Source organism: Cheilinus undulatus, linkage group 10, assembly GCF_018320785.1.
Source record: "Cheilinus undulatus linkage group 10, ASM1832078v1, whole genome shotgun sequence".
NCBI classification, from domain to species: Eukaryota; Metazoa; Chordata; class Actinopteri; order Labriformes; family Labridae; genus Cheilinus; species Cheilinus undulatus.
In genome coordinates this window covers 48,908,786-48,935,785 of record NC_054874.1, presented here as the reverse complement: position 1 = coordinate 48,935,785, position 27,000 = coordinate 48,908,786, and the positions used below count along the sequence as shown (strand labels likewise).

Sequence of the window (27,000 nt, the reverse complement as noted above, 5' to 3'; positions counted from 1 at the left end):
TGCGATCTAATCTAATTAGTGATTTATTGCCCAGCCCTAATAAGTGGTACGAAAATGGATGTATAGATGTCCAGTTCACACAAAACTGCCGCTGTGGCTAAGTCTGAGCTAATCACTCCACTAGCAGCCATTGCATACAAACACTCACATTAGCCAACCCTTCACCCGGTAACTCTCACCAGCAAGAACATCTTTCACATCATGAAAAGCTTTCAGTGTTGTTTTTATTCTTTCTGTCATGCAGAAATGTTGTCGAGTTCTAGTAAACTGAAGCTAAAGCTTCACCTGAGGTCACCACCGCACAGGAGCAGCCATTACAAACAGCTTTGAGTACAACTAAACCCCGCCCACAAAAATGGATGTAGCAAAAATGCCAAAAAGCTGAACACACTGCTCATGAGAGGACCCTGCTGCTAAAGCTACACCGTGCTGAAAGCAGGTGACCAGGGCACTCTGTGGAAATCAAATATACACCATTCTCCCTGGTGAACGTGATTATACTGTTGGATAAACTTTGAAACTACTGGTTTAAATGGTGAAAGTTAAATATAGTTGCTTTAATTTGATATTTTCTGTGAACTAAAGGGATCATTACAGGTTTTCTCTGACATACGTGGATATGAGCAGCAGCTTTCACAGAAATCTGGTCAGCAGACAAACACGTAATCTTGGGCGTGAATCCAAACATCCACAACACACAGGAGCTGAGGGATCACACGCCACCATCTACACACCATCAGAAAACACACTGAAATACTTACGGTATTGCCTCACACACACCCTCACATTGCTCAAGCAATGAGAAGCTGAGCAATCACGCCCTAAAGCTCTGAAACACTCAGACCCTCCCTGTGTATAAACACCAGTAAACTCTGCTCAGTCAGCTGGACTACAACTTTATTTAAACTCAGAGCTGGAACAGAGCTGGGAAACACAAAACAACATCAGATCTGAGTTCTTTAGGTGAACGGTGATACATTCAGCTTATTACTCACTGTCACTACACCAGGAGGATAAACTCAAACTCTAAAACTCCTTTAAACCACCTACATCTAACTTGAATTGAGTCAAACCCTACTGTGCACTCTCTCCCATGTTTTAAGGATCTTCGGTATCAAAAAAGTACAGAAACTTGCATACTACAAGATAATCTTGGCTATTTTAGTCCCCATTCTATCCAAAGTCACCAAAACCCTGATTATCTGATGGATTACAGATTATCTTGACAGATTTTCCCGTTTCTGGAGGCGCTAGGAGGGATTTCTCCCTCAGTGATGTGAGACAGTCAGACTTATAAACGACTTTAAATAGTAAATATCAAACATGTTCAATATTCACATTTTTAAACCCTGTTATGTGGAGGAAACACCAAGAACAGCCAAGCAGTCATGAGCAGCATTTTTTAGTGGAACAGAACGCTAGCCAATCAGGAAGCACGCTGACTGAGGGAGGAAGCACAACAAACACAGCCATTACTCTAGCTGTGTTTCAATTATCTAAATAGCACAATAAAAAACACCTGTATTTCAAAAAATCTCTAATAAATCACTTCAAAATTTAAGCTCTCATTAAGAGGTTTTTCAGACGAATTGACATAGAAATATATCGCAAAAGTACAATGGAAACACTTTTTCCACATTCACAGGTCTCAGGACTTGACGTGTGTACGGGTGTGGACTTAACATCATATTTATACACTTATACGTGGCTTTTGCCATACGTAGGGCCTCTGAACGATCATCCACTGCTCTCATTTTATGTTCAAAATTGTAGCTATCAGCTAGCCACATTAGCTTGTTTACTCATCAATGGCTGTAGCAGGAAGCTAACAGATAGCCACATTAGCTTGTTTACTCATCAATGGATGTAGCAGTCTGCTATCAGCTAGCCACATTAGCTTGTTTACTCATCAATGGCTGTAGTAGGAAGCTAACAGATAGCCACATTAGCTGGTTTACTCATCAATGGATGTAGCAGGAAGCTAACAGCTAGGCATGTTAGCTTGTTAACACATCAATGGGTGTAGGTGGCTGCAAACAGCTAGCCACATTAGCTTTTTTCCCTCATCTATGGATGTAGCAGGCTGCTAACACCTAGCCACATTAGCTGGTTAACTCATCAGTGGATGTAGAAGGCTGCTAGCAGCTAGCCACATTAGCTTGTTTACTCATCAGTGGATGTAGAAGGCTGCTAGCAGCTAGCCACATTAGCTTGTTTACTCATCAATGGATGTAGCAGGTAGCTAACAGCTAGCCACATTAATGTGTTAACTCATCAATGATGTAGCAGGCTGCTAACAGCTAGCCATGTTAGCTTATTTTCTCTATAGATGAGCAATGCTACTATATTGTTGAGATCAGCTGATTTCACACAAACCCTCATCAGCTGACGGCCAGCTGATTCACTCTGAGCATGCTATTGGCTAACGACACTCAGGCTATCATTTTTAAACTGCGTTCGCCTGGCTACGCTTTGTTGCTCCCTCTTTTGCAACCCTCCTCCACCCCAGCTCCTCCTTTATTCTGCCTCTGACTTTATCACTGTTGTCACTGACGCCTGCTCTGCTCTACTGCTTTTCTCCCTGCCTCAGGCTTTCCTTGTCGACACGGGAACAGGCAGGAACCTGTGCTGTTCTTGCTTCCACATAGGCTGGTGGAAGGGCAGGAGGATCCCAGAACAGCCACACCAACATAAATAACAGCAGTAAGTGCCATAAAGAAAAAAATCCTCAGTAAATCATGTGGTTAAGTGGTCCTACCAATGTTGTATCTATTATGTTTGGTTTTACAGTAACTTCGTGTAAATATTGAACCATATTTGAGAAATAAAAATTAAAAGGTAGAATGAAAAGTAAATGTCATCTTTTTACCAGAGTAAAATTATTGATTTTTAAGCAACCCTGTCAAAGATTTTCTTGCATGGGAGAGAAATGTTATCATCTAAAATTGCACTTTTTAACATTTTGAAGCCCTAAAATTAAACTACGGTTTGCAGAAACATCTCATTTAGCTGCAGCTCGACTCCTCACATGACCTGGTGAGAATGAATGAGCTGAAATCTTGATCTTTATCTTCCTCCTCTCGCAGCTCACCAGACTTTCTGCATCATTACTCAACTACAAACTCTGTGGCTCCTCCCCCTGAAGTTTAAACCGGCCAATGAGATGCATGCACAGCCTGAGCAGAAACTAACCTTTCTCTGGGTGAAGAGAGACGCTCGGCTCAGAACAGGCAGGTTTTTCTTGACAGTGAAGTGCTGTACAAACAGAGCAGAGCCTCGGCAGTGATTTATGACCTTTTATTAAGGTGAGGGGCCCAACGATGCCCGCAGGGACGTACGCTTCTCCTCCGCCTAAACTCAGCATGTGTTTAAGCCACACGTATATTTATCCTTCCAGCCTGAGGCTGAGTAGTACATCATGTTTTTAAGACAAAATCAAAATACTTTCAGATGAGACGCAGGGTGAGAGAGCGGCTCATTGGTTGTTTTTTTATAGTGACATTTTACTGACCGACATGAGTCCAGACTCTCAGTTTTCACCCCCCATCCCTAACTCGACCCCGCTCTGCTCCAGGGTAGAGAGGGAAACTAAAGTGAAAGGTCAGTGTAGTTTACAGACAACAGATTTTCAGTTTTAAATGAGAAATCCAAAATCAAGAAATATAACCGGTTTCCTAATGACTGTTTAAAAATAGAAAACAAACATGAGGAAAAACCTGCCCTGGGTCCTTTAAAGATGATTTAAGCACAAATCTCATAAAATAAATATGCATTTATTTTTAAATGAACACATTTTTAATATTCTTTATAATAATGGATCAAGTTTTCTACTTTAAATCATAATAAATTTGTCTCTTTTTTTATCTTTTATCGTTTTGAAGCCTTGTTTAATGCTTGATGCATCCGCGAGATCATGAGTGTCCATGCGTCGAACGTGATGTCAAATATTAAGACACGCCCCTTCGCAGGGGTTCCACCAGCCAATTTTCGTCCGTCCGCGCACATCCCCAAAATTTTTTACAGACGCAGCACACGTCAGAATGGCCGATTTTGAGGAATTTTTGGTGACAGAAGTCATTGAATATAAACATCTGTATGATTGTTCTTTGAAAGATCACAGAGACTGCCATGCACTTCCTCGTCTATCTCTCTCATTGGCCGTACAAGAATATTGTACTCTCCCTCGTCCTTCCTCTCTTGATTGAGTGGCTGTATAGACCACCTCCTCTCTCTTTTATGCTCTAAAAACAACAGTAAACACAACAGTTCCTCTTCGTAGTTCTCCATGAACAACAAATCTTCCTCTATGGATTGCATTAAACACGCTACAGACGTGATTCTTGAAGACACTGCCCCATAGTTTTTGGGAGAATATCAGTTTGCGGTGAAGAGGAAGCCGGCACTAGGTATAAATGCATCCGCATCATGATTCCGCATCAGTTTTTGTGCGGCCTCCACGCAGAAAGCATAACTGAGCCTGTTGCTACAAGAAAACCTGATTTGTACTGTGCATGTGCAAACATGCGTCTACATAAATTAATTCTAACCCTAACCCTAACCAGTGGAACGTAAATGCTAAACCTAACTTAGCTTCGATAGGCTGCCGAGCGGATATAGACGCGTTTGCACATGCACAGTGCAAATCCGGTTTCCAGGACGGATCAAGTAGCCAAAGGAGAGGAGGGCGAAACTTTCTTCCAAGCAGGAAGGGCCAACCGAACCTAGGGGAAGGCTAACTCACCACATGACATCATGAGGGGAAAATCTAAGAGCAGCTCGTTTCCTAAACACATTCTTTGATCTCACGTTTTAGATCAGACCAGACCAATAAGATGAAAAAACTATTGCTCTCATCCTTTTCTTTTAAGTAAACAAACGTAAAAAAGGAGAAATTAAAACCAGCTTGAATTTTGTTTATGATACTGGATTCACAACTTTTGTTCAGTGCCCAGGCGAAGCCCAGGTTTACTTGATTTCATGTTTTGTTTTCCTGTTTTTAACCCCTTAAAGCCTGTTGTTTTATATTTGATACATACCTTTATGATAGCTCTATCACATCAATATGATCAATACAATTTAATAAATGATAAAAATGCCCTCAAGTAGATTATCAGTTACCAAAAACACCTAATGTAAATTTAATGAAATTTGGACGTTTTTGGATATCAGTAGAAAGTGAAATAAACATTTCAGTTCCAAAAAATTAGAGTTTTCTGGCTATAATTTGTGTTTTCAGGCTTTAAAGGGTTAAACAGTACGGGAATCAGCAAGTTTCTTGATTCTGGATTTTGGACTGTAAAAACATTTTTTTTGTTTGTTTTTTTAAAAAAATGAATAAAGTAAAACTTTTTTTTTCATCTTACTGCTTTGATGTTTGGATCAAAAAAGGAAGATCAAAGACAGAACGTTGGTGATGTAATGTTCCTTTTTTCCTGCAGGTGTTAAAAGAAGAATGTTACATCACCGGTGTTCTGTTCATGGATCTTCCTTTTTTTTAGTGTACACAAAAAAAAAAATAATTAGATCAAAAATGAACTGTTTTTCATTTTTAAAAAAAAAAAAAAAAAAAGAAAAGAAACAGGAAATGAAAAAAAATTTTTTTTTTCTTTAGCTGCCCCGTTCTTAAAATGGTCAAAAAGTAATCTTAAAATATTCTGCCTGTTTAGTTTAAAAACAGAGTTAATCCTGAAGGTTTCTGAAGTGCATACTGTATATATAAATATATTTATATATATCTAATGGGGGTGGAGCAGTAGGAATGCATGATTGGAGCATCACGTAACTTCCATGAACCACCTTCACTGCTGGGTTCATCTGATCCTCCTGTGTTTTACCTCTAACCAGCTGGTTCTGATGGTTAATAAGGAGAAAATCCTGTCTGATTATGAGGGTTTTATAATTATTTAATTGCCTCCACAGCTCTTTTCTCTGGTTCAAGTGTGAGAAGGAGGATTAGGTCCAAGCTGAATTCTTCAGATTTACCTTCACACCAAAACACCACAGACCAGCGTGTGTCAGGTAGAGCCGAGGTAAAGTCTGTTAAATAACAGATCTGTCCTCCACATGGATCGCTTTATTAGGAGGGTAATGTTCTAAATGTGAAACAGGCAGATTCAGCAGGTTTGAGATGTGACGTGATAAACAATGACGAGAATATAAACCTCTAAAAACAAAGCCTGATCAAAAACAGGAAGTCTGATGACATGTTTCCTCTAACAGTGAAGCTGCTTGCTGACTCGGCACATACACAGGATAAATGTGAGTAAAGACGACCTTTGACCTGTGAGTCAGCAGAAGCGTCGACACAGGAAACACTTCCTTCATTGAACGCTGCTCAATTAACTGAGATTTGTAATTATTCACAGATTTTTCTGCTGAGGTAAACATTTCTATCAGAAAACAGATGTTTACTCGACAAACTCTTACTGATTCTCAGTTTTTTTTATAAATCAGCAAACCTTTGCTGTAATGATCAGGTTAATTAACATCTATCCTGCTAATTTAACATGGACTTTTACACTGGATTTAAATTTCTACCCTACAGGACTTACGACAAAGTTTAGAGGCGCTTTCACGGCTGATGACAGCAGATGAGGAGAACTGTCCTGCAGCAAATGAAGCTAGAGTCAGGAAATTGTGCAGCCCAAGCTCTAAAATCAGTTTTTTGTGTCTCTGTGTCTGTATCTAACCGGTCTCAGACACAGTATTATGTCATAAATGAGTAAACCTGTAAAGGGTTATCATACTTAAGCTTTAAAACCGTCTAACAAATCCAAACAGCAGCTGTTCTCTCGTGCTCTGCAGCCTTCATAAACAGATGTGTTTCTGTGCAGCTGTAATGACTGTTTTCCTCCGCTCTGAAAACCACAAAAAAGTCAAACAAACAGGAATTTTAATTCTTGCATGCACACAGACGTCTTTTCTGAACCAGTGAGCTCATTTCTGACTATCAGTTCAGGGAGAGTCGTTCTAAAGATGGAGGAACGCCCCGGCTCGATCACAGCTTCGTGACAGAATGTTTAAATGTTCCCGTCCAGAAGCTTGACGGGACGAGATTTAACGTCCCGCTGAAGAGGTTAAACTCACACGGGGATGAGGAGCCGCTCAGATTGTCATTTCTCCTAGACATGTGAAATATCTCACATTTAACCCGCATCCAAACGTTTAAGAAAACAACTTCATCGTCTTTCTGCTGCAGCTACGAGAAGCTCCGTCTACAAACCAAACACCTGCTGCTGCTTAAAGAAGAGAATATTCATCACAGAGGCCGCAGTTTCATTAAAAAACAGCTCTTCATGTGGCGGGGGACTTATTCACTAGGACAGAGCGTCTCTAAACCAAAGAGGAACAGACCGTGATGTTTTCATAAAAACCAAGCAGAACGACTGAGGCTTTCGTTTCACTTTGTTCCACTTCCTCTGAAGATTTACAAGCTGAGTTTAACGCCATTAAAGCGGCGTTCCAGCGTCAGAGGAAGCTTGTAGAAAAGCTCTTTAGATCAGAGCAAAGATACAGCTGATGAGACGGGAAACAAACCCTCCATTCATAAACACTACAGCTTTAATTTACAGATATTCTTCATTCAGTAACTAAGAAATAACCAGCATCGGCATGCAGGGAAATAAACTTATACCATTCCTCTCCAACAGGGGGCTCCAAACCTTTCAGCCTGGGACCTCAAAACAAGAAAGAAGAGACCGCCACCATCGCTGGAGGAGGCTAAAGCATCCTGCGCCATACATGAATGTACTTTTTTCTTCGATTTAAGCACAAATCTCATATAATAACTATGTTTTTATTTTAAATTAACTAATTTTAATATTTTGTCTGCTGGCCCCACTGAGTGTCCTGACCCCCACTTTTGGAACCACTACTCTACAGCACCTTACTCTTAGTTTAAAGGTCACATATTTGACCCCTCTAAGACAAGTTTATATCAGTCTCAGAGGTCCCCAAAACATGCCTGTGAAGTTTGTTGCTGAAAAAACACTCCAGTATTGGATGCTTGCATGTCTAAAAACCCCTCTGTTTCAGCCCTGCTCAGAACCAGCTGTTTCTGTGTCTGTAGCTCCGCCCCTGACCACACCCCTCTCAGGAAATGGATGGGGCAGCTGAGAGGAGGATCAGGAGAGTAGGGCAGAACTTTCCTCCAAGCAGGGAGGGCCAAATGAACCTGGGGGCGGGGCTAACTCCCCACATGACATTAGCGGAAAATCTAAGAACGGCTTGTTTTAGTACACATTTTCAAGAGGGTCTGGCTGCAGACCTCGACAAAACCTCTACGCTGGGACGTTCAGCCGCAGACCTGTACGCTGGGGCGTGCAGCATGTTAGCTGTTGTTAGTATGACTAGACCGCTGACTCTTACTAGACCTTAGCGTAGCCCCGTACACTGGGCGTGGGCAGACCCCGACCCCTATGCTATTAAAACCTGAGTGGTTAGATTTAGGGTAAGCCAGCGGGTAAGCAGCTAGAGCAGAAAATTTGGCTTGGGTTATATACGTCACAACCCCGGTGCAGAGGTCTGCCCCAGCGTGCAGGTCTGCAGCTGAACGCCCCAGCGTAGAGGTTTGCTCGAGGTCTGCAGCCAGATACGTCTCGAAAGGTGTGTGTGTGTGTGGGGGGGGGGGGGGGGGGGGGGGGTGGGGGTGGTGTCCCAATTCTTGGGGGATTGTGGACACGCCAAGGACACATATTTTTGTTAGAAAAGCCTGAAAAGGTGTAGTTTGCATAATAAAAAAACCTTTAAACTTTATGCCTCAGAAAGAAATAGATAATATCTCAGTAAATAGGACTTAAAGTGAATCCTCTAACTGTAGTTTATTAATAATAAATTATGAGAAATGGTCCCAGTGCTCTGGCGTTCTAACAGACCAGTGTTCTGTTCCTCCTCAGGCGGTTTCTCATGCCGTCTTAACACACATTTATCCGAGCCGCTTCTGCACTGTTGTGTTTTCTGGTTGCCAGGGAAAAAGAAGATACATTTCTGACTTTTACAGTAAAAATAAAGTCTCATGAAAGCCTCGTGGTGCAGCATCTCTGCAGGATGAAGTCACATCAGATCCACATGGGCCTGTTTTTACATGAACACCGTCAACATAAACCCCTCTCTGGTTCGGCTCTGGTTCCCTTCAGTTCAATAACAGGTGTAGCTCAACTCTGCTAGGAGCCTGAGTCACACAACTGCAGGTGGTTTCATTGGATATACTTGTTTTTATTTCTCTTCTCTGAATCAACAGTCAGGTCTAGCATTTAGCAGAGTTAAGGCAGTCTCTCCAAAGGGCCTCAAGATCATCACTACAGGTAGGGCTGGGCTAAATATCAAGACTTTAAAGATCAAAACAGCAGACATGCTGAACTCAAATCATCAGGGTTTTGTGCTTTCTGACACCACCATGTCTTGAACACCCGATATGGTTCAGGTTTTAGTTTTTAATGATCAGAAAAGTTTATCAGATCTCCATTTTTCTAATAATCAGTGCATGAAAAAAATGGAGGTCTGATAAACTTTGCAGGCCAGTCTAGACCCTGCCCCATTTTCCAGTGAAGCCATGCTGTTTTAACTCTACAGAGTGCGTCTTGGCATCGTCCCGCTGAAATAAGCCGGGACATCCTGGAAAAAAAGGGCATCTAAAAGTTGGCATATGTTGCTCCAAAACCTGGATGTACTTCTCAGAGCTAATGGTGCATACACAGATGTGCAAGTGACCCCAACACCATCACAGACACTGACTTCTGAACACGGTATCTATGGTTTCTAAAGAGAATTTTAGATTGTCTTTCCTCTGACCACAGAACAGTTTTCCATCTTTCCTCTGACCACAGAACAGTTTTCCATCTTTCCTCTGACCACAGAACAGTTTTCCATGTCTCCTTAGTCCATGTTAAATGAGCTTTGGTCCAGAGAAGACGTCGGTGTTTCTGGATCCTGTTCACATATGGCTTCCTCTCTCCATGATCCAGCTTTAACTGTCATTGGTGGATGGCACGGCCAACTGTGTTGACAGACGATGATTTCTGGAATGTTCCTGAGCCCATGCAGTGATTTCACTACAGAATCATGCCTGTTTGTAATGCAGTGGCCCCTGAGGGCCCCTTCAGCCTGGCCCCTTGCTCTCAGAGATTTCTCCACATTCTCTGAATCTTCTGTAGATGATGAGAGATTCTAAGTCTTTACAATTTTACATTCTACAGTTTTTAGACTCAGTTTTTCTCAGATTGGTGAACCTCTTCCTATTTTACTTCTTAGAGGCTCTACCACTCTAAAATGCTCCTTTTATACCCAGTCATGTGACTGACCTGTTGATAATTAACCTGATTATTTTAAAAACACTAAAGGAGGTGTATTATGGTGAATGACTACATCCTTGCAGCATGAGAAGTTCAGATTTTAAAAGTAGCTGCAGATTAAACTGAAGTTCAATGAAAACGCAGACACAAACAGTCGGACCACTTTATAACAGAAGAGATCAATATTAGAGATTAGTGATTATTTTCTGCTCAAACCTTCAAAGTTCACAGAGGAAGGTTGGAGCCGATATAAGAGACCAACAGAGACGGAGGTTGTCACATGACCAAACATCCACATCCAGGTCACATGACCCTCCTCAGTGATGAAGATCATGAGACAGGATGATGGTCAGGAAAGGTTCAGGGTGGATTTTTTGTCCGTTTGTCTCATAATGACAGAAACTGTCTCCTTTGAAAATCTATTGATGAGAATTAATGATAAAAAAGGAATTTTGATGAAGTTTGGAACAAATTTATTTTTTCTTCTAGGGCTCAGCCGGTTAGATATTTATATATTTATAGGTAAACTGTGTTGGGGGTTAACTGACTGTCTATGTACATTTATTCTTTGTTTATTTTGTGTGTTTTCATTTTATTATTATTTTTTGCCTTTACTTGATTTTCCTACAATCATTTTGAGCATGCATCAGAAAACAGACAAAAAATATGAGTACTTGGTTTATGTAAATGGAGTGATGGAACAATTAATAAGAATTTAAATAATATTATGTAAATAATGCGTTTTTTCTCCTCAGTATTACAGCAGTGATTATTAGATTACGTTGTAAATTGATCCAAACAAAGTGTACCCGCCAAAAATTTAGAGAATCTAGTAATCTGTAAGTCTGCAGACTGCTGCGGCTGCTGGATATGAAGGTTTTAGTGACTGAAACACCAGGACAGAATAAAAATACCACTCAGCACACTAACATTCATTATTATCAGCGCCAATGAAAACTTAGAAGACCCCCAAAGCTGTAGACCTAGAGGAAACACTGATCCTGATCCAGACTTTCTCTGATCTTTCAAACATAATAGTCATGTTTCAGTGTGAACAGAGATGAAGACTACCGTAGACCGGACTGAAGCAGAGCCTGGTTTAGTTTACGATGTGAAGCCTGGACTCGTACCAGCTCTCTCTCTGTGAGGTTTCCATCCTTTAAACAGCCGTCGGCTCGTTGTGTAACACCTCAGCTCTGCTCACACATAAACCGAGTCAAGGTTTACGGTTTGGAGGTTCAACGTGTGGAAAACAGCGACCTCAGAGACCTGCAGACCATCTGTTGGCTCTGACACGGCGGGACGAGAGCGAGACGCAGAGACGGAGGTGAGAAAAGACCTGCAGGGAAACACGTGCTCTGAAACTTTAATTCTAAAGACTAAAAGGCTTTCACTGGTCTATTTTAAGATGGAATATTCAATTATATCAGCCCCTACAGCAGATCTACTCACTGGTTGGCAGCAGGCAGTTGAGTGAGCAGTCTGAGTGAGCCTGTTGCTTATGCATATCCAGCAGTGCAGCTTCTGCTGCATTCGTAGCGGATATGTGGACTTAAGGCCCATTTATGCTCAACGTTAAATACTGATACGGATACAGATACGGTCGGAGCCTTCTGTCCGTACTCAACGTTCATTTCAGAGCCACGGCACGGGTAACAGCCAATCAGCAGTGAAAGCTGTGCACATGCACACGGCGGAGATTAGAGGAGGAGAAAACGTTTTGGCGAGAGGAGTTGCTCCGGAGAGCAGGTATATGTTTCGAGGGTAAGTTAAGGCACCAGACACTCCTGAAATTGTAATAAACACCCCAGTTCTCTACAACTCACAGCTACCAGTAACGTTACTGTGAGCCCAGTAACGTTATATAAACATAAGCGGCAGCTCTGCTCACTCGCAGTCCCTCCAGACGAGTCTGTTAATCACTGGAAATAAGGTAAAAACCTAGTGAACTCAATTCAGTCCAGTTTTATTGCAGGAAAGCACGTTCAGGTGCAGGCTGATTAGCTTTTAGCATGACGTTAGCCCAGAGAATAGTGTGTGTTTGTGTGGAAGCCGCACAAACTCTACTACTCACGACTACTATCATTAATGTATCGTTAATCATTACGTTAGCGGCAGCTGTCTGTTCCTTCTTCTTCTTCATTGGTTTTACGGCGGTTGGCGTCCATCACTTTGGTGCATTACCGCCCCCTGTCTGTTCCTATGATAAACACTGATTATTAAAGTGAAGATGCTGTAGGCTATTTTGTGTTTTTAACGGTTTAATCACTTGAAACAAGGTTGCTGATAATACTGATAGGGAAATAATCCGTGATAATAGTAAGATGTGTGTTTGTGTGAGAGGGCAATAATGGCTGTTTAACTACCAAGCTGTTCTACTTTACATTTTTCTGTGTTGACTGAGAGATCCCACGCAGCAGAAAATGACATATTGTTAGATGAAGTGTGTCCTGAAGCTGTCTTTGATAGTTTTTTGTAGAGAGGAGCAGGATAATGCAGTTCAAGACTTAAGACATACTGGAACTGCATCATAAAGCCTACATGAACTGCATGGTGTTCAGGACTGAATAGTCTCTTCTATTGCTATTGGACTCTCTTCAGCTATAGTAACATTAATTGATTAAATGTAGCAGTCTAGTTTTGACGAAGTTAGGTGTTGGAGTTTGTATTCAAAATTTTGACGCCAGTATTTTCATTTTTACTGCAATTGGATATCGGCTCCAAATATCGGTTATCGGCCTCCTTGACAACTAATAATCGGTATCGGTTTCGGCCCTGAAAAAAAACATATCGGTCTATCTCTAGTCACTACCCGATACGTAGCTCTAGTGAGACACGAAGAAGAAATAACAATGGTGGAACTTTTTGAGGAAAAGTTGTGCGAGTTGGTTAGAAACGCTGCCTCCATTTTTGTATTTTATGCAAGAGGTACATTATCAATACCGCCTCCACAGTCGCCATGTTTGTTTTTGAGTTTGTTGTTGTCATAAACTTTTGACCCCCGTGGATGTATTGGTTAACAGGTGTGAAGGTATGTATATATGTGCTTATGTATGTATATATTTTTTAATTTATGTGAGTATATATGTCGTTTTCTGTTTCACTGTATATTGTTTCATTTGTTTGGTGTACAAAAAAAGAAAAAACCTGGAGCATGGGTACGGCTCCTAATAAACATATGAAAGAAGAGTATTGGTTACCATCCACGCCAACGTAGAGGACGCATGGAAGTATGTGAGCAGTGACGGTAACATCGTTTGAAAAGGACGTATACATTTTCGTACGTAAAGGGAGTATAAATGGGCCTTTAGTTTGTCTTCCAAATCATTAAAGACGCCACAGACTTCTACAGGAGTCGTTTGTAAGATATGCCATGCCAGAGTGAAATACTTGACGACATGATGAACCCAAGCACAAGATACCATATTGATAGCTAAGCAGCTAACAGCTAAAATGAAAGAAGCAGGCTGAAGCTAGTAGCTCCAGTGCTATGATAACAGTTAGCCTCTGTAGCTCCAATGCTATGCTAACAATTAGCCTTTGTAGCTCCAATGTTACACTAACAGCTAGCCTCTGTAGCTCCAGTGATATGCTAGCAGTTAGCCTCTGTGGCTCCAGTGCTATGCTAACAGTTAGCCTCTGTAGCTCCAGTGATATGCTAACAGTTAGCTTCTGTAGCTCCAATGCTATGCTAACAGTTAGCATACAGCCCTGCTCTAATAGACGTGTTTAACCAAAGAACTGGATTTTGGGGGTTAGGGGTTCATGAATCCTGGCCTCTAGGTCTCTAATATGAAACCATGAGAGTATTTAAACATCAGTCATCTAAATAAACAGATTCACAGCTTAGATGCTGCCTTTACTGACAGCTGTACTTAGAAATATAAATAGTTTGGTGTGAAGTGTCCCTGAGTGCCCCACAGTGTTGATCTACCAGAGGTAAAGAAGGCTCTCCCTAATCGTGTGTTTCCCCTGTTTATCTCCGGCAGGTGATTCCAGGTGAATCTGTTTAATTCTGCTGGTATTTTACATCAAACTGCCCTCTAAACCCCGGGTGTGAATCTGCTGTCGGTGTCATGATCTCCTGTTGCAGCAGCTCAGCCTCTGAGCCTCTAAATCTGTTTCTATTCTGAGCTAATCAAAGATTTACGGCGCTGCCGTTACGCAACGGATCCTCAACGTGCTCCAGTCGTCCAAACACCTGAGTCATACACGCTGCTGCAACGGCTCAGATACATGATGGTATTAATACTATGATGGTATACATACTATACATAATCAATAATACAATTATTGATTATTACTGCAATACAGGAAGAGATATGATTGATTATTACTGCAATACAGGAAGAGATATGATTGATTATTACTGAAATACAGGAAGAGATATGATTGATTATTACTGAAATACAGGAAGAGATATGATTGATTATTACTGCAATACAGGAAGAGATATGATTGATTATTACTGCAATACAGGAAGAGATATGATTGATTATTACTGCAATACAGGAAGAGATATGATTGATTATTACTGCAATACAGGAAGAGATATGATTGATTATTACTGAAATACAGGAAGAGATATGATTGATTATTACTGCAATACAGGAAGAGATATGATTGATTATTACTGCAATACAGGAGGAGATATGATTGATTATTACTGCAATACAGGAAGAGATATGATTGATTATTACTGCAATACAGGAGGAGATATGATTGATTATTACTGAAATACAGGAAGAGATATTATTGATTATTACTGCAATACAGGAAGAGATATGATTGATTATTACTGAAATACAGGAAGAGATATTATTGATTATTACTGCAATACAGGAAGAGATATGATTGATTATTACTGAAATACAGGAAGAGATATTATTGATTATTACTGCAATACAGGAGGAGATATGATTGATTATTACTGCAATACAGGAAGAGATATGATTGATTATTACTGAAATACAGGAAGAGATATGATTGATTATTACTGCAATACAGGAAGAGATATGATTGATTATTACTGCAATACAGGAAGAGATATGATTGATTATTACTGCAATACAGGAAGAGATATGATTGATTATTACTGCAATACAGGAGGAGATATGATTGATTATTACTGCAATACAGGAAGAGATATGATTGATTATTACTGCAATACAGGAGGAGATATGATTGATTATTACTGAAATACAGGAAGAGATATTATTGATTATTACTGAAATACAGGAAGAGATATTATTGATTATTACTGCGATACAGGAGGAGATACGATTGATTATTACTGCAGAAGAAGAACAACCCTGATTTTGCAGGACATGTCTGAATTTTTCTTGCATCATCCGTCTATTCTGACACTCTGACCTGACATCAACTAGAAGTAGGCAGCTATCCTGTATCAACTGAGTCACAGTTTCTGCCACAGGAAGGATTTTTGCCATTACCAGTTAAAATGCATGCATCATGTTTTCATGCACACCATCAATGACCAATGCCAGCGTTAGCGCTGCAGAGTGATGTGACAGACAACAGCTCAGTCTGAGTCAAGCCCACACTAAAGAGCAGCCAGGTGGCAAACATCAGCCATTAGTGTCGTGGTAAATAAAGTGAGCTAAAGCGAGTGTTCCCTCCTCTCCAGGACTAATATCTATAACAGAAACATGCAGCGAACGTGCTCACTTTGCACAGTCGGCCTGTGAGCTGTAACAATGCCTCTAAAAACGGCTTAATCATCAGTTTAAAGTTGTGTTTTAACTCGTGCATCTATTAAATCCATGAAGCGGGCTGTGGCGTTGAACGAGGTCAGAGAAGCAGTTGTAAACACAGTAGCTCTGTTTGCTCACCGGTACCTCTGTAAAACTAAGATAAATCAATGATAAATGTGCTTCTCCTCACAGTAGTTAGTCTTTTGAGAGGTCAGTACGGAGGCTGCCGTGGACTGGACTCAGAGCATCACTCAGGGTTGTCTGTTATTTTCTCGTCTCTCAGTTTTACCAAACAGCTCAGGCTGCTGTCTAATAGGCTGGCACTTTGCATTGTGGGAAAACAATCAGCAGTCCAGACTGTAGATTTTTATTGAATCAGAACAACCTCTGGGTATTTTGGCAGCTCTTGTATTTGTTTGTTAATGTCATACTTCATTTTAGCCGCTGCTACAGTCGGAGGTTCAAATACAGCTGACGTCTGCTTCTCTGAGCGCGCTCTGTAGATAGAATAAAGCCTGCACAGTAGGGCTGGGAAATTAATAAAAATTAGATTAAATCGCAATGTGGCCTGCTGCAATTTTCAAATCGCAGAAGTTGCATTATTTCTTTAACTTGAAATCTGTCAAAATACCAGTTTAATACATCCTTTTTTTGCAGCGGAAGAGAGATTTTATGCACACTATGCAAGCAAACATTGGAATGGTTGTTTACTTTTAATATTTATAAGTTAGCCTCTTTCATTGCAAAAGCCTGGAAGAAGCGGCAGGATGGTTTGTTTAACTAGTCTGCTATATTATTGAGCGTCTACTTTTGGTTTCTGGTCTTTCTGTAAAGATAATGGTGTCTTGTAAGCCCATTTGGGCTGGGCATATTGTTTATGCATGACACAATAATAAAATTTAATCTAATCTAATCTAACCGTCAATTTTTTTATAATGGTTTACAAAAATCCTCCTTTTTGTGTTTTATGTTTGTTTTTCTAAATCAAAGTGAGTGACAAAAATTAAAATGCCCTTAAACCAGGCAAATGACATCAACTTTGCAATGCGAGTAAAAATAGTTAGCTCTTTCAATCGAAAACTGATGAAGCCTGGCGTTATTTCATGAAAGTCATACCCCAGTTGTGATCAGCTGGTAGCTAACCTCAACTCCTCCACCCCAGCCGCCTCCTTTATAGACTGAGGCTTCATCTCCTCCACCCCAGCCTCCTCCTTTATAGACTGAGGCTTCACCTCCTCCACCCCAGCCTCCTCCTTTACAGATTAAAGCTTCACCTCCTCCACCCCAGCCTCCTCCTTTAGAGCATAAAGCTTCACCTCCTCCACCCCAGCCTCCTCCTTTAGAGCATAAAGCTTCACCTCCTCCACCCTAGCCTCCTCCTTTAGAGCATAAAGCTTCACCTCCTCCACCCTAGCCTCCTCCTTTAGAGCATAAAGCTTCACCTCCTCCACCCTAGCCTCCTCCTTTAGAGCATAAAGCTTCACCTCCTCCACCCTAGCCTCCTCCTTTAGAGCATAAAGCTTCACCTCCTCCACCCTAGCCTCCTCCTTTAGAGCATAAAGCTTCACCTCCTCCACCCCAGCCTCCTCCTTTATAGACTGAGGCTTCACCTCCTCCACCCCAGCCTCCTCCTTTATAGACTGAGGCTTCACCTCCTCCACCCCAGCCTCCTCCTTTATAGACTGAGGCTTCACCTCCTCCACCCCAGCCCCTCCTTTATAGACTAAAGCTTCACCTCCTCCACCCCAGCCTCCTCCTTTATAGACTAAAGCTTCACCTCCTCCACCCCAGCCTCCTCCTTTAGAGCATAAAGCTTCACCTCCTCCACCCCAGCCTCCTCCTTTAGAGCATAAAGCTTCACCTACTTCACCCCAGCCTCCTCCTTTATAGACTAAAGCTTCACCTCCTCCACCCCAGCCGCCTCCTTTATAGCTTAAGGCTTGTTGCACCCTCATATTCAGATTCATGCTACTATGGATTAATTACTTCATAAATAATTTCATTGTTTTCAACACACATGGTCTTATTTATGGAATTATTTATTGCTTGAATTTGTTGGAAAATAAATAAGATTAGCCCAAGAATAATCACATATTAAATCGCAATATTTGGGGGAAAAAAATCACAATTAGATAATTTTTTAAAAATCGTTCAGCCCTAATGCACAGTATTGGATTTTTGACAACATGAGATATGCCAATATTTACCCACTAATTTTAGTCAAAACTGACACATAGAGAACACATACTGACATATAAACGTAGTTCCAGCTTTAAAGTTCAATCCTTAAAACACTTAAGTTTAGGGACAACAACACACCAACATTTATAGCTGACGCAGGTTTAGTTTAGTCATTAGGCTGATATCTGTAGGCAATGTTTTACCTGTAAAATATGGATGAAAGATTTTTTTTAATATGTAATTGCTATTATTTTGACTCATTGTAAATTTGATATGAACTGTTGTATTGAAGGAATAATTGTTTTACGTCATTTTGATAAAGAAAATCACAATAAACTACTCTAATGTGCATGATGTGGAGAGCAGGACATCTCTGCAGCAGATACTCTAAAAGTGCATTAAACTTGAATTTTCAGGTTAAATGAATCGTTGGACTGAGCATGCTCAGACAGACATAAATGATTAACGATCAATGACGTGATAAACGTTATCAATCCAAACACTCTCAGCCCCCTCCTCATTTTAAAAACTGCTGACCCACATGGAGCCTCGGCTGCTCCGTCATTTTCTATCAATAACTGGTGGGAGACAACAGCTGCCGACGTTTCCCCTCTGAGCTGAGAATAACTGGCATTAAATATAACCGTACTGATGCTGCAGACACAACTTTTCAAAATAAAAGCACTGGTTCTGCCAAATAGAACAACTTCTAACAAATATATTTGAAAATATATGTATAAAGTCTACATCAATGCCACCAAAGAACCATTTTATCAAAAGGGCTGCCCTAAAATCCTGCATCGACAACTTTGACAACACAACGACAAAAACATTCCACCAAGGTGTTACGAAAAGTATCTGGTAACATATTTAACCCCGTAAAAAATTGCACAAAGATGTTGGCAACGTTTCCATAAGAACATTAAGTATGACTGTACTGGCTCTACAAACACAAAACTTCAAAATAAAAGCCCTTATGACTGAAAAATATAACATCTTAAAGCATTTACGTGCAAATATCTTTAGAAATAACCGCATTATTTTATATCTTATCAAAGAAACCATAATAGCATTGAGGATGTCACATAATCTTCTATGAAGCTAGTAATAAAAGCCGATTCCAGAGCAGCAGCAACAATATCAGGAATCCAACGCACTCAATATATTAGGCAATTTCTTGTGTTAAGTTAAAAATAGGCAACAGACACTTGCACAATCACTAAGTCATACAAAAACACTGGCAATATTTCCACACAGAAATTCAATATGACTGTATTAACACTGGCACATCACGTCAAAATAAAAGCACTGATTACATAAAATATTTAACAGTATTTAAGTATCAAAGTCTTGATAATTGTGCTGTTATCATATTATTAATTAAATAAGAAAAGTAATTTAAAATTCTATATTTTTGTGTGAAAAGGCCCATTATAGCATTACAGGGTTGTCATCATAGCCAAAGTAACCACTTTTGTAAGATCTGACTAAGAATCAAAACCATCTATAAGTCCAGGGCACCAAATATTTGTTTATTTGTTGATTTCATTATCAAAAATCCCAACAAGCATTTATAAACTACCTGCACTGAATGGAGACATGAGCAATGTTCCTTTGCACAAGCATTGTGAGTGTTTGTGGAACACCATTTTTATTTATACAACAAATATTTTTACATATTGTATTAATACTGATATTTATACTTCTCTTTTAGTTTTACACAAAAAATAATAAGTGTTAAGAAACCAATACAGGGTGTTATTGTTTTTTTTTACATTACCCTAAAATCAAAGTCCTGCACACTGACTAGGTTGCATAATAACATTCCGGTACTCAGATTTGCCAATGCTTTTTGCAATCTAGACAACGTGCAAAGTTTGCTTTTGCAGCACTTAATGGATTAATTCTTCTCTGTCAGAACTGCTTTACAAAATAAATGTCTTTCTAATTCAAGATTTTTGCGAACTCAGATCAAATCGACCTTTAAAAGATCGTTTTAAAACAAACCGTAACAAAAAATTCTTGACAGCTTTGATTTAACTTCGTATTATAAAAACACAGCAGGGTAAGACATGAAGTAAAAACGCCTACCAAGCATCTGAGACACTTAAACTCCTATTCTGACTGATAAAAACATCACAAATCCGTTTTAAATTCATTTAAGCGATCTTTACTTCCCCCTCTGATTATTTTAATGTTAGTTAATGAGACAAAAACGGCTAGGTGGTGCGTTTAAGCGTAATTAGTATTATGAAACTTTTAATATTCAGAGTCCAGATTCAAACAGGACCGTGAGAAAACCGCTCTGAGATTCAAACCCGGTGTGAGATGAGAAACAGATGTTCACAAAGAGGACAAAAAGTAACGACCACGGTGTTTCTTTAAACCGGTTTACTTTAAATTCAGGCGCCAACCCCTCACCCCGCGGTCTCTTTGGTCCTTAAATCAGGTCTGAAATTATAAAAATGTTAACTATTGTTATTTCCTCGGTTCATTTTAATCCGGATCCTGATCTCAGCACGTTTTTGTGTCCGTCCAGCAGCAGCAGACCCCCCGGCCTCCTGTTGATCAACCTCCGACACAAACTACGTAACTTTTACCGACTTTCTGACGTTTCCCGCCGGTTTTTCTCTCGGTGTTTCTCACCTTGCTGTGGGTGCAGCCCATCCCTGTCGGTATGAAGCCGCTGAATCTCTCCGTTACTCTTCCTCCGGTGTGAGTCCTCTCCGTCTCTCTCCTCTCCTTCTCTGTTGACAACTTTCAAACACTCCGAGGAAACTCCGTGAACGCACCGCGGAGACCGCCGGCCAGAGGAGGCGGGGCTTAGCTCTGCTGGCTTCAGGAACACCTCGTAGAATCCAGTTTTTAAACTTTTTCAGTGTTTTGAACCGTTTAAAACGAATTTAAAGGATGTAAAAAGAAAATCACATAAATATAAAAAATGTATCTAACTCAACAGGTTAGGTTAAAGTTAGTACATTAAAATTAATATTTAAATTAATATTTAAATTAAAACATTGAATTAAACTTCACAAAGACACAGAAATATACAATAAATGGAACTGAGACTGCTGTACATACCAACAAATAAATGAGCATAGATTTTAAATATAAAGTTATATAGGAGCCTAAAGCGATTTTTTTTTTCAAAAATTGTATTATCTGTTTTTATTTATCCAGGAAAACAACTTATTTTTTTAACACAGCAATTAAAATTTACTCATTATCAAAGAAAAAATGTGGTGAAATAAAGGTAAAGGATGAATGCTATCTTTGTCCAGCCATATAAAATTAACCAAGTGAGAAAATATCCCAAGATACCAAATATAACAAAATAAAGTTTCATACAAAAATAGAATATATACAAAGGCTTTAATAAAAGGAACTGTAGCAAAATTTTTGCATTTAATTTTTGCACTTAGGAGAGTACATTTTAAAACTTAAATAAATACAATAATTTCATTTTAAAAAGACAAAAAAAAAAAAAAAAATTACAAAAGGGGATGAGGGGAATGGATTTTTTTCTTGAGATCAAAATCAGAATTCTGAGGATAAAGTAAGACTTTTTTTCTTTTTAAAGACTGATTATTCTTTTTCAACTCTGAGAAAAAAAGAGTCAGAAATTGTTGTAAGATTTCAGACAGAACTGAAAAAGTTTGATCTTCAAAATAAAAATTAAAAAAAATTGAAATATTTTAGTGGCCCTAATCCTCTTCTGTTGATAAGTTTACACTTGTCATGGGTAATTTTTTTTACAATTTGTTGATAAAATAAGAGAAATAATAATAAAATGGAACCTTATTTTGTTCAAAATGAATAAATAAAAGAGAAAGAATTGTTTAATGAAACGCTGGAGGCAAATTGGATGTTTCATGTAAAAGTCAAAGAAATTAATATTTACTTCTCACGTATCATGTGTAAAGTATGGAAGCCCTGAAAGGACATGCATCTTTTCTTAATAATGTTACTATCACAGGAAAACGAAGCTAGTTTTGTTGTGATTAAGAGTTAATTCAGATATTTTCTTGAGTTCAGGAGTAATCAGAGAGAAACTGTGTTGATATCAGGAGATAGACAAATAAATAAATGAAGATCTGAAGAAAAACAAAGATATAAATCATATCAATGGAAAATGCATGTCCTCTTAGGGCTTCCGTACAGAAGGTTTTTGTCCTGCTTCTGTTTAACAGATATTTTTACGAGCAAACGTAAACTCATAAACCACTCAGATTCAGTCTTTGTGTTGGAGGGTTGTGGTTTTCTGTTCCTGAGTTCTGTGTAAATACGTCTGTAGTCAGAAAGAGGAAGAGACAGAAACGTTCAAATTAAAGCCACGAAAACTCAGAAAAACACACTAAAAAGTTCATAATCAGGATGTGTGGAACCTCCCAGAAAGCTTGTGAAATGTTTTATTTGATTTTACAGGAAGAATGCCGTCTCTGACACGCTTACACTCTGCAGATGTGTAAACTGGTTTACTTCCTGCTTGTGCATGTGTTTTTAGAGTAAGTTTAGACACATTTCCCATCAGACCTTTTGTTTAATATCTACATTTCTGTATAAAGAAACAGCAGCCTAAAAGTAGAAACCAGTCAGACCAGTTAGAGTTTGATCCTGTCAGCTCGTCTGCACGGAGAACCATGAAAGCATCACAGGAAGAAGAAATGATGTTATGAACTCCTATAAAACACCAAAACCCTGGTTTTAATGGTGATCATTTCTTTGCAGAGGACGTGTTTCTCTCTCATAATAACCTTGCCAAGCATTTTCACCTAGTGGTAAAATTCAGGAAATATTTGCAGATAAGGAGTTACAGTATTTCGATGATAACAATGTCATAAATTATATAAAACTACCCAAAAAAGGCCGAACCTCACAGTGTAGAAGGGTGACATCATAGACAGGGATGGAATGTTTTATGGTGATTAGAAGGGTGACATCATCAAAGACAGGGATGGAATGTTTTATGATGACTAGAAGGGTGACATCATCAAAGACAGGGATGCAATGTCTTATGATGATTAGAAGGGTGACATCATAGACAGGGATGGAATGTTTTATGATGATTAGAAGGGTGACATCATCGAAGACAGGGATGGAATGTTTTATGATGATTAGAAGGGTGACATCATCGAAGACAGGGATGGAATGTTTTATGATGATTAGAAGGGTGACATCATCGAAGACAGGGATGGAATGTTTTATGATGATTAGAAGGGTGACATCATCAAAGATAGGGATGGAATGTTTTATGATAATTAGAAGGGTGACATCATCGAAGACAGGGATGGAATGTTTTATGATGATTAGAAGGGTGACATAGAAGACAGGGATGGAATGTTTTATGATGATTAGAAGGGTGACATCATCAAAAACAGGGATGGAATGTTTTATGATAACTAGAAGGGTGACATCATCGAAGACAGGGATGGAATGTTTTATGATGATTAGAAGGGTGACATCATCAAAGACAGGGATGGAATGTTTTATGATGATTAGAAGGGTGACATCATAGAAGACAGGGATGGAATGTTTTATGATGATTAGAAGGGTGACATCATCGGAGACAGGGATGGAATGTTTTATGATGATTAGAAGGGTGACATCATCGAAGACAGGGATGGAATGTTTTATGATGATTAGAAAGGTGACATCATCGAAGACAGGGATGGAATGTTTTATGATGATTAGAAGGGTGACATCATCAAAGACAGGGATGGAATGTTTTATGATGATTAGAAGGGTGACATCATCGAAGACAGGGATGGAATGTTTTATGATGATTAGAAAGGTGACATCATCGAAGACAGGGATGGAATGTTTTTTTAAGTTGTAAAGGATGACATCATCTTTTAGAGCCAATCAAAGAAATTAAAGGAAACATCACAGAAGACGGAATGTTCATGAAGTTGGTAATCTTGGGGGCGTTGTTGCTCCATTTCTGCCTAATAGTAGGCCATAGTTGATAAAATGGGTTGAACTGACAAGGAACCCTCACTCCTCATTAGTTCACGTAGTGTCATATGATGTCCTTAAGCCCCGCCCCCAGCACACACCAGCAGCAGTGCATCAAACCCCCCCCCCCCCAGCAGCCGCTGCTGAGGCGTCATACCAGAGGTGAGATGCACTTAGAGCTCGCCTCACTGGGTATGTGATAAAACGGTAAGAACAGGGGCATTTTAACCGTCGCCATGGAGGAGCCCACCTCCATGATAAACATAAACACATGAAATAAATATTTCAGAAATATTAAAATAACAACAAAAAATAAAGACCAGTATAAAAAAACTAAAGTCATGCAGATCTAATGTGTCTCTGTCTGAATCCATGTCCAGTATGTCTGACACAGAACCCCCCCCCCCCACACACACACACACACACACCACCACCACCACTATGAAGCTCAGACCGTAATGTAGGCGACTTATCTAACACAGCTCATAACACACACACACACGTGAGGAATGTGTATTAGTGTGTATTTTTAGCTCTCAGCAGTTGTCGTTGTTCAGCATCAGAATAACTTTCATCCAAGTTTCCAACAGCTGCTGCACTTTCAGTATCTGCAACATGCCATGACATCACAACGTCACGCTATGGCCGCCATCATATCATCATGTCAGGGCCATTCATAAGGGGGTAAACGGGGAAGCTTTCTGGGGCCCAGACTAACCAGGGACCTGTTAAGGTGTGGCAAAATCATGGTCAGTTAGAAAGTAAGAGACAAAAATGGGTTAAAAAAGGCAAAATTAGTAAAAAAGAAAAAAAAATGGCTAAATAGTTGGTCAAAGGCAACAAGTAGCAAACGTTATTCAAAAGAACCAAGCAGCAAACCAAAGTGGTAATACTTGGAGATAAACAGCAAAAATGGTTAAAAGTGGCAAAATATGGCAGAAAAAGTGATTTAAAGGGTTAAAAAGAAGCAACAATAGGTAATTTCAACATCAAAACCCAATATTGGTTTCAAATACATTTCAGCTTAAAAAAAAAAAAAACTGAACAGTTAGCCAGGACACTAAAATCAATGCTACCGATCCAACATACATGAATGGATATCAACAAAACAGCTGGGGAGGACCCATACTCTGGGTTTATCAGGACCCATTCTCCGGGTTTATCAGGACCCATTCTCTGGGTTTATCAGGACCCATTCTCTGGGTTTATCAGGGTCCATTCTCTGGGTTTATCAGGGTCCATTCTCTGGGTTTATCAGGGGCCATACTCTGGGTTTATCAGGGTCCATTCTCTGGGTTTATCAGGGTCCATTCTCTGGGTTTATCAGGGTCCATTCTCTGGGTTTATCAGGGTCCATTCTCTGGGTTTATCAGGGGCCATACTCTGGGTTTATCAGGGGCCATTCTCTGGGTTTATCAGGGTCCATTCTCTGGGTTTATCAGGGGCCATACTCTGGGTTTATCAGGGGCCATACTCTGGGTTTATCAGGGGCCATTCTCTGGGTTTATCAGGGTCCATTCTCTGGGTTTATCAGGGTCCATTCTCTGGGTTTATCAGGGGCCATTCTCTGGGTTTATCAGGGGCCATTCTCTGGGTTTATCAGGGTCCATTCTCTGGGTTTATCAGGGGCCATACTCTGGGTTTATCAGGGGCCATTCTCTGGGTTTATCAGGGGCCATACTCTGGGTTTATCAGGGGCCATTCTCTGGGTTTATCAGGGGCCATACTCTGGGTTTATCAGGGGCCATTCTCTGGGTTTATCGGGACCCATTCTCCGGGTTTATCAGGGGCCATTGTCTGGGTTTATCAGGGGCCATTCTCTGGGTTTATCAGGGGTCCATTCTCTGGGTTTATCAGGGGCCATTGTCTGGGTTTATCAGGGGCCATTCTCTCGGTTTATCAGGGGTCCATTCTCTGGGTTTATCAGGGGCCATTGTCTGGGTTTATCAGGGGCCATTCTCTCGGTTTATCAGGGGTCCATTCTCTGGGTTTATCAGGGGCCATTGTCTGGGTTTATCAGGGGCCATTGTCTGGGTTTATCAGGGGCCATTCTCTGGGTTTATCAGGGGTCCATTCTCTGGGTTTATCAGGGGCCATTGTCTGGGTTTATCAGGGGCCATTGTCTGGGTTTATCAGGGGCCATTGTCTGGGTTTATCAGGGGCCATTCTCTGGTTTATCAGGGTCCATTCTCTGGGTTTATCAGGGGCCATTCTCTTGGTAAATGCAGAAATTGTGAACATTAAAAACAATGTGAGTCATCGTTTTACTCTGCAGTGAGTAAAACTCTCAGGAAATAAATCGTGCTGTGATCAGCAGGATAAATGTGTTCTTAATCATAAAACTCTAGAATGAATTATTGACCACTCAGCAGAAATGTGTTATTTAACAAACTAGGAGGAACCTCCAACCTCTAAGATCTGATCAGTTCAGCCTATAGTCCAGGTCTAGGGTTGTGCCAGATTTGACAGAATCCCGCTGTATAGTCTTGGACCCAATAGCCTTGACCTATGACCTTTGACCTCTAAAGATTAAACAATTTGTCCTTGTGTAGAGGTTTAAAGAAAACCCCTCAGAGGGTTCTGGAGACAACACTAGTCCGGCCTAGATAGATGGAGGGATGACCTGCAAACATAAGACCTGGTCCTGGTCCTGTTTCTATCCATGACAAGAGATGAACCTGAACCTTCCAGAACCTTCTTCTTCTCACCTGACCTCCTCATGTTGATGATCCAGTTAACAGCTTAGAGCTGATTGGCCGATCCAGAGAAAGTGATCTGCCTGTGGATTTTAATCTGATCACTCAGAGATTACACTCCAACATTAAACACAGATGAGTTCCTGCTGTAATGACAGAGGAGTC

The 27,000-nt window shown here is 40.1% G+C and overlaps 1 protein-coding gene across 1 annotated transcript in view; it reads right to left on the bottom strand.

Moving 5' to 3' along the window:
* ccdc69 (coiled-coil domain containing 69) overlaps positions 1-20,942 on the bottom strand; it is a 43,098-nt gene extending 22,156 nt beyond the window's left edge. The window contains exon 1 of the mRNA XM_041797580.1: positions 20,831-20,942. Coding sequence (XP_041653514.1) covers positions 20,831-20,851 — 21 coding nt within the window. The 5' untranslated portion in view covers positions 20,852-20,942. The remainder of the gene's footprint in view (positions 1-20,830) is intronic.
* Positions 20,943-27,000: the final 6,058 nt, after the last annotated feature.